Raw genomic sequence first — 9044 nt, 5'->3', positions numbered from 1 at the left:
AAGTATGGGCAAATAGACGGACTGTATCATATCGGCTAGAGATAGATAGGGCAGATACCTTGCATCCCAGTCAGGATTATTACAGGTGGTATTGCTCGAGAACAAAGAGGTTTCTGTCACCCCCGGAGGCCTTCCAGGATCCCCGAGGAGATGATATTCCTCGAGGAGCTCCGACAGAGTACGGTAGAGGCCCAGTTGTTCTGCTACCAGCAGTTCCACAGGACAGGAGACGCCATCATTCCCGCCGTGGAAGACATCAGGCTGTCGAAGTTGATGAGATGCAGGTCCCAGACTCTCCAGTTCCGGATCCACCTCAGGTTAATGTTTGGACTCAGCAGGAACATCCACCGGTGGAAGTGCATTTCCCGGGAGATGTCTACTGCCCGCAGCCGTTCGTCGCAGAGGACCCCTTTCAGTCATCCACAATCCATCAGTATATGCCTTACAATAGTACCTACGAGGAGGGTGGTTCATCGCAGGGGGAGGTACACAGGACCTGATTGACTCTATGGATCGAGTTGGTTGGACAAACTTTTCATCTTTGTTTGATGGCCTAGATCAATTCATTCCTTCTCAGGCATCACCACGCACACCCACCGACTTAGGACTTGCACTTCGACCGTCTGATTCAGGTAGTCACCCCCCTGTCGGAAGGAGGAGATCTGTTTCTGTAGGTGACACGGCCGGATCCCAGATGCGCCCGTTCGAGCCATCGTTGTTAGAGGGCCGTCGTTTATCGTATGCGGGGGCTGATGATGTGGGGGAGGAGGCACAGGCAGGACGTCCCCGCCGCGACACTCGAGCACCTTCATGTGGTACAGGTGGGAGGTTGGGACATGGTGGACACCATCACTAGTTCACGTTATGGTTTTAAGGTGAGTTGTTATCGTCCGATGGTTGTATTTTTTCCTTCGTTTGTAATTTTTTATGTTTTAGTGTGTCGGACTTCGTGGTTGTAACTTTTTACGGTTATCTGTGTTGTTATGTTTTAAATTCGGTGTTGTTAATGTCCATGTTGTACTGGTTGCAAACGTGTGTGATCATTTGACAAGAAAAGAAAATACTGCATTCATCTTTTTAATCCTAAAACATATAACATGACACCGACTAGAAACGAGAATTTAAGTAAACTGAAAATATAACAACACTCAATCTCCGACCCAGCCACGCCGCTAAGTGCCAGTGACATGAGGACAATGTCTCCTAGTATGTCCTGGTTGCCTGCAAATTCCACATCGCTTTCCCGGGTCAGGCTCTACGTCGTCCATCTCGTTACGAATTCTTGTCGACACAGGTCGGCCATCCATCGATCGTCGCAGGTGGGGATTAGAACGGAGAAGTTGTCCTTCGTGGGGTGGCCACACTTCCTCATCAGGCAATGGGGGAAACTCCATCTGATATACCCGGAACACATTTTCGACCCGATAGACATCGTCGACATAAGACTGCCAATCAAGCCTGGCATGGGCACATGCTGTAAGCGCGTGGGCACATGGGTAGTGCAATACCTGGAAGTAGCCGCAGTCACACCGTCTTTGCCGGAGGTATACTCTGAATCTGGATTGAGACCCTACGCTGGCTATCTCATCGACGGTGAAGATCGACGTCGCCCTGTCGTGTGATATGACAAGCATCTGCGTGATTCCCTCCCTGTTGGCAAGTATTGCCTTTTGCAAGAACTGTGAAAAGATCTGGCCACATGAAACCTGTGCTTCTGCCTGCCGATTAACTCTAGGTAGTATTGTGCCTGCTCTTGGGTCTTCGAGTATGCCGCGCTAACAAGATGTCTTTTGGCTTCTTTACTCTTGAAGTTTGTTGCGAAATTGGACGCAATGTGTCGGGCACAGTAAACATTGTATTCCCAGCCACAACCCTCTCGCTCCAGCGCAGCCTTTATGGTAGCATGCCTGTCAGAGATCAGTAGAACATCTGGTTGCGTAGCCACATATCTCCTTAAGTTGGTCAGAAAGAAGTACCATGCATCTGTGTTCTCCCGTTCCACTAGCGCGAAAGCTATGGGAAGAATGTTGTTGTTTCCGTTCTGTGCTATTCCCATCAACAAGGTACCCGTGTACTTACCATACAGGTGTGTTCCATCAACCGAAACTAGAAGTTTGCAGTGCTTGAATGCCTCGACACACGATAGGAATGACCAGAATACTTGATGAAACATGACGCTTTCACGATCGAGGGTGTTGTCCGCATAGTATGGTCGGGTTTGTAGGTCAACAATTGTCCCTATGACGAAATTGCAAATTCGTAAGAGCATGAAAACTATTACAAAACTAGTATGCAATCCGATAGATAGGCTTACCTGGAACAAAGGTTTGCAACGCATTGAAGTATCTCTGTAACTGGTTATAAGAATCATCCCAGTCTCCATAGATTCTCGCTATTGCCTTTTGTTTCGCTAGCCAAACCTTTTTGTAAGACACCTTGTATCCGTATGCCGACTCCACGGACCCCTGTAACACTTTTATGCAAATGGTTGCGTCTGCTTGAACCATGGGGAATATGTGCTGGCATATGACATTTGAATCCAGTTGAGCATGATCTTGCGAAGTCGCAGACGCCAAACAAGTGTGAGGCCCTTGGTATTTTCGAACTTCCCAAAATCTGGACGCCCTCGTCTTCGCAACCCTCACCATCCAGGAACATTGGTCACCAAAAAGTTTGCATCGACAAACATACCTAGTATGATCTGACTCCACTACTTTGAATTCTGCACTTCGACGGATGTTGTAGTTCTTAACAGCAAGCATTGCTGCATCCTTAGTCAGGAATTTCAGGCCAACCTCTAGCTCCATTTCACCGGTCAAACCATAGTTGCTGGGTATGTCCTCCGCATTTGTCGAGTTCATTGGACCAAGACTGAGGTGCAGGTAATGGTCGGGGGTGCCGCTGGAAAGAGCTCCGACCCTTGCAACATTGATCGGTTCAACAACACTTGGGATGACCCTTTTTCCCTGAACCAGTTGGGTTTCCGGAACAACCTCTGCTTCCTCTCCACTATCATTCTCAATCTCGTCTTCCTCAGATGAGTCAGCCAACCCGTCGGCCATTCCTTCCGGATACGCAACATGGACATTCGGGAAGGGACGTCGGTCAGGTGTTTCTGTATTTTGGGCGGGGGCCACGAAGGCATTAAAAGACGGACTATGACCCCTACCTATGTCCAAAAATAGAATGCCTTCACCAGCACCAGAATTTCGCACTTCCTCCACGTTATTCGAACTAGATGAGCTGCCCCCCACATCTTGGAGCTTCACGCAGAGTTCCATCGAATAGATGCTTCTGATACTACGATGATATGAAAACATCATCGACACGTGCTGGTCAGATTTAATATGTATTTTCTGATATGTAAACGAACTTGCTACAGCAACGGACATCCTGTAAATGAGCGTACTGATCTCCTTTTTTTCAATCAGCCCAGTGTTCATCAGAATCATATTTTTAAGTTGTTGCAGACACGACTGTGGGGAAATCATTATCCAAAGTGGGTCGTCACACATAAAGGTCACTCCCTCAGCTATATACGAAATTTCACCGTTAGGATATATGACCACATAAATATATTCAGATGCCATTATGACACCCAAAAATTAGTGAAAGTATCTCCTGTGAGAGTGGAATTTTCGGAGAAGAAGGAAGGGTAGAAGAAGTGAGAGTGAGAAATGTGGCTTTACTTCTGCTGGCAAAGGGTTTTTATAGCCTAGCCGTTGTCCCAATTCGTGTGCAGTACACACAAATTTGTGATATTTCGTGTGCGGTACAGGAGACATGGATTCTGAACTCAGCCGTACACCCATTTCGCTGATGCCTGCTCTGAGTTCCTCCTTCCATTTCGCTGCTGCCCTCATGGAAATGGGATAGCCATTTCGTGTGTGGTTGGCATGACATGGATTGCCCATTTCGTGGGCACCATAATTGAAATAGAGTTCATTTCTATTTCACGGGCAGAGGCCACAAAATGGCAATGCGCATTTACAGAAACATTTCCAGCCATGCGCATTTTGGGAATTAATGTTTTTTAGATGCGCATTTAGGTAAAAAAGCCACTGTCACGAATCACAATTATATATATGTAGCTAGTGTGAGGTGAGATTTTTTTTATATTTAAATTAAATAAATACAAGGGTAAAGTAGTAAATTAGTCCTTACGTTTGGGTGTAATCTTGTTTTAGTCTTTAAAGTTTAAATTGTCCTATCTGAATCCAAAACAGTTTCAGTTAGCTTCAATGTAGTCCCACCGTGAGGTCAAAATTAAATAATTAACGAAATATCCTACATGACAGCAGTATAAGAATAAGATGGATAATCTGAAGAATAAGTACAAGTTCCAAAGGCACAAAATTAACCGTGGATGCATCAATGTATTTATTTATTATTTTTCTTACAATTTAAATGAAATATTTCTATAGAACTAAAGAGAATGATAAATAAATGTATTGATGTATCCACGGTTGATTTTGTACCTCTAGAGCTTGTACTTGTACTTATTCTCCAGATTATCGACCTTGTTCTTATATTGCTGTCATGTAGGACATTTCGTTAATTATTTAATTTTGACCTCACGGTAGGACTACATTGAAACTAAATGAAACTTTTTTGGATTCAAATAGGATATTTTAAACCTTAAGGACTAAAACAGAATTATGCGCAACACGTAGGGACTAATTTAAACCTTTATGCCCAAACAAGATCATGCGGGTGAGGCGGCTGCTGCCGGGGTCAATGTTGAGGTCGTAGAGGTTCCTATTCCAGAATATAGTAAGAAGCGGAAGAGAACAATTGAGGTGAGTAGCAGGGAGAACATGGAAGAGGAGGGGCCTATTTCATCGATCAACACCTCCTGCCAGGCACTAAGGACTTCTTCCATGATTGTGACGTTGCCGGTCAGGCGAAGTCCTATACCACGCTATCCTTCGCTTGGCTGCTATCATTATGAAGGTGGAGTCAATATTGCTGTCTCAAGTGGCTCTTTTGGATGGCATGCTTTGCTAATCCCAAGCAAAATCTGGTAGGTTGAAGGAGCAGTTGGGGGCATTGAAGGCTGCTCGGTTGAAGCCTGTGAAGGATGGTGAGGATTCTGGTTCGGAGATCCTCCGTCTCTCCGAGTTGAAAACTTTGCTTTTTTCCCAAGTGTCTCGGGAGCGAAAATGGGCATCCGATGCTGAGTTGAGAGTCGCTTCCCTGTTTGCCAATGTGGAAACTTTAAAGATTGAGATTGCCATGCTAAATAAGGAGAATGAAGGTTTGCTTACTGATGCAAAAGACACGATCTCTACAACGGAGGAGGTTTTGAAGGCTCAGGTTCGGGTGTTGGCACCCGATGTTAACGTGTTAGTCATAGGGGTCTTCTAGACCGTGAGGGATGGGGCGATCGTGGATTTAGAATAATTTTGTTTGTCTTTATCTTATAAGTTTGTAAGCCATCTGTTCGGCATATATATTGCTTGTTTTTTGATGCAACAATTTCTTTTTGTTTTTAAGCCGTTTAGTCGGTGACTTGAACGTCTTTGTTGTCTTGTTTTGGTCGTTTTGTTATGAATTGTGTTTTAGGCATCTTGGCAGGATGAATTTGTACGTGTTGCTAGTTTCTTGAGATATCTGTTTCGTTGGCCTCGGGGTTAATTGTGCCCCGGTGGTAGCCGTGTTTGTTCATACTATCTGTTCGAGTAAAAATGTTAAAAATTCAAAAGGAAATTTTATTTTAAATAAACTTTGTATTAAAGACTTAGGCCTCGTTAAAACCTCCCATTGTGTTTGGGTAGGAAAGAGTGCCCAGAAAAGAAAACACCATGAACTTAATAATTAATAAAAGATATGAGATAAAAGAATTAAAGCTAAAAAGAAAAAACCTAAGTTGTCATCTCGGGAAGGTCTGTCAATGGGTAGTAGCGGCAAATGTCTACGGCGTTGCACGACTAGGGTATCTCAGTGTCGTTGAGTCGCTACAGTTTGTAGGCTCCCTTTCTCGATTATGGATTTAACCTGGTAGGGTCCTTCCCATTTGGGAGTTAGTTTTCCTTCTCCGGGTGTCGAGGGGCCGATATCGTTTTGTCATAAAACCAGGTCCACTTGCTTGAAATCTCACTTCACGACATTTTGGTTGTACCGTAGACTTATCCTTTGCTTCAAGGAGAGTTCTTGCAGGTGGGCTATACTCCTAGCCTCGTCTACGAAACCTCATTTCGCTGTTTCTTCGTGACCTCCTATGGTCCTTCGAGGGCTATGTTCCCTGATTTCTACGTGGATGACGGCCTCTAAACTGTATGTTAGCCTAAAGGGGTCTCTCCATTCCTGGTTTGTGGTAATGTTTGGTATGACCAGAGAACTAAATTGAGCTCGTCACCATACAATCCTTTGGGTTTGTGTAGGCTTTTCTTGAGCCCTTTTAGGATGATTTTGTTGGCCGTTTCTACTTGGCCGTTAGTCTATGGGTGTTCAACCGAGCTGAACTTCTGTGAGATGTCGAGTCCCTCTAGGAATTTTCTAAAATGTCTGTCAGTGAACGGGGTCCCATTATCTGAGATCACAACTTTTGGGATTCTGAATTGGGTTATGACTTGTTTCCAAAAAACTTTTCGGCATTGGCTGGCCTTGATTGCGGCCAGTGCTTCGGCCTCAATCCACTTTGTGTAGTAGTTGATGGCTACGATGAGAAATCTGAGTTGTCTGGGAGCCATGGGAAAAAGTCCTACGAGGTCAGTTCCCCAAGTTTTGAAGGGGTGGTCTGTCGATATCGTACTGAGTTGGTGAGGGGCTGCCTAGTGGAGGTCGGCATGCACTTAGCACTGCTTGCAGCTTTTGACCAACCGGAGAGCATCTTTAATGATCGTGGGCCAGAAGTATTCGGCTCGGATGACTTTCTGAGCCAAGGTTTTTCCCCTGACATCCGCAGCATCCTTCGTGAATCTTGTGAAGTATGTAGTCCGTTTCGTCGGGTTTTATGCACTTAAGGAGGGGTTGGAACATTCTTCATTTGTACAACTGTCCCACTATCGTGGTGTATTTTGCAGCCTCCTGCTTCACCTATAGCTTCCTTTGGGTCCTCGGGCAGTTCCCCGTTTGTGAGGTACATGAGGATTGGGAAGGTCCATGAGTTTTGATTGGTCAAGGTCAGGTTTGTCGAGGGTGTGGTCGCGACGGAGGGTTCTTTGATGACCTCTTAGACTAGTAAGCGGTTTCTTGAGACTGACTTGGTGCTCGCCAGCTTTGAGAGTAAGTCGGCTCTTGCGTTCCTTTCTCTGGAAATGTGCCGAATAGACACCAGGTCAAATTTGGTGATCAACTCCTTAAACTTGGATAGGTATTGTTGCAGCAGAGCGTCTCGTTTTTGGTAATTTCTGTTTATTTGTGAACTGACTATCTGAGAATCGCTGTAGACCTCCAGTGTTCTTGCACTGATCTCGTTGGCCAATGTTAGTCCATCTAGGAGGGCTTCATACTCTACTTGATTGTTAGAAATCAGAAAGTCATATCGAATTAATTGCTCGATTGTGATCCTGTTCTCATTTTCCAATATTATCCCTGCTCTGTCAGAGTTGTTATTTAACGAGCCGTCAACATGGAGTTTCCATTGTTCAAGAGCTTTATTTTTAGGGGACATCTCCACGATGAAATTTGCCATGGCCTGAGCTTTAATCGCGTTTCTGGGTTCAAATTGAATTTCATACTGGGAGAGTTCCACTGACCAGGAAAGCATTCACCCCGATAGGCCTGGTTTCTGGAGGACTTGCTTGATGGCCTGGTCAGTCCAGACCGTGTTAGGGTGGCCCTGGAAATATTGTCGGAGCTGTCAGGATGCCGTGAGCAGTGCATGGAGTTTTTCGAGTCTGGAATAACGTCTTTTGGTATTCTAGAGAACTTTACTTATGAAGTATATCGGCCCTTGTGTTTTTTATTCGTCTTCCTAGATTACTGCTAATGCATCTTCCGTTATGGATAGGTAAAGGTACAACGTTTCTCCCGCTTTGGGTTTTGAGAGCAGGGAGGTTCTGCTAGAACCTTTTTGAAGTATTGGAAGGCCTCTTCGCATTCAAGTTCCCACTTAAAATTTATGCCCTTTTTCATTAGTTTGAAAAAAGGGATGACTCTTTGGACCGAGGGTCCGTGGAAGCATGAGAGGGCGGCGAGTCGTTCGATCATCCTTGGAACGTCCTTGAGATTTGCAGGGCTGGTCATCTCGAGGGTGGCCCGACATTTTTTTGGGTTTGCCTCTACTCCTCATTGAGTGATCATGAAGCCCAGGAATTTTCCAGCCTCCATTCTAAATGCGCATTTGGCCGAGTTGAGGGGCATCCGATGCCTCCTCAGGATGCTTAGTATAACTTTGAGATCGACAATGAGTTCTTCGCCTATTTCTGTTTTGGCCAGTATATCGTCAATGTAAACCTCCAGTTTGATTCCAGAGAGATCTTTTAAGATTTTCGTGATGAGCCTTTGATAGGTGGCTCTGGTGTTTTTTAGCACGCAGGACATGACTCTGTAAGAATAAGTGCCTTCAGTGGTTACAAACGCTGTTTTCTCTTTATTCGGCTTGTGCACAGGGATCTGGTTGTATCCCAAGTACGCATCCATGAAGATAAGATATTGGTGTCCTAAGGCGGTGTCCACCAGTCCATCGATGTTTAGTAGGGGAAAGGTGTCCTTTGGGCAGGCTTTGTTCAAGTCCATGTAGTCGACGCACATTTGCCATTTGTCGTCTGCCTTTTTACCAACACGACATTGGCCAGCCAAGTTGCGTACGAGAGTTCCCGAATGAAGCCTCCTTCAAGCAGGCTCTTGACATGATTTTTGACCCCAATTGCTTGTTCAACAGACATCTTCCTTCTCCTTTGGGCAACTGATTTGGCCTTTGGGTCTACGGCTAAATGGTGAGACATCATATCTGGGTCTATTTCTGGAATGTTGGCAGGAGTAAAGGCAAAAAGGTTTCTGTTTTGTTTAAGGAGTTCCGTGAGTTTACTTTAAAGTTAAAGGGTAGGTTCTTGTTAATGAAGGTGAACTCATCCTTGGTTGGCCCTATCTGTAGTTGT

General features: G+C 45.1%; 1 protein-coding gene across 1 annotated transcript; it reads right to left on the bottom strand.

Annotated features, from left to right (window-relative positions):
- Positions 1 to 1172: 1172 nt before the first annotated feature.
- Positions 1173 to 3281, bottom strand: LOC107640388 (uncharacterized). The gene is made up of 3 exons (XM_016343912.1): positions 2315 to 3281; positions 1707 to 2238; positions 1173 to 1650 (listed from the first exon to the last, which is right to left on the bottom strand). The coding sequence occupies exons 1-3, from the start codon at positions 3279 to 3281 to the stop codon at positions 1173 to 1175; spliced, it is 1977 nt and encodes a 658-aa protein (XP_016199398.1).
- Between the last annotated feature and the right edge of the window lie 5763 nt (positions 3282 to 9044).

Source organism: Arachis ipaensis, chromosome B5 (genome assembly GCF_059453495.1).
Source record: "Arachis ipaensis isolate K30076 ecotype BB chromosome B5, ASM5945349v1, whole genome shotgun sequence".
Lineage (NCBI taxonomy): Eukaryota > Viridiplantae > Streptophyta > Magnoliopsida > Fabales > Fabaceae > Arachis > Arachis ipaensis.
This window is presented reverse-complemented; position numbering and strand designations above follow the sequence as displayed.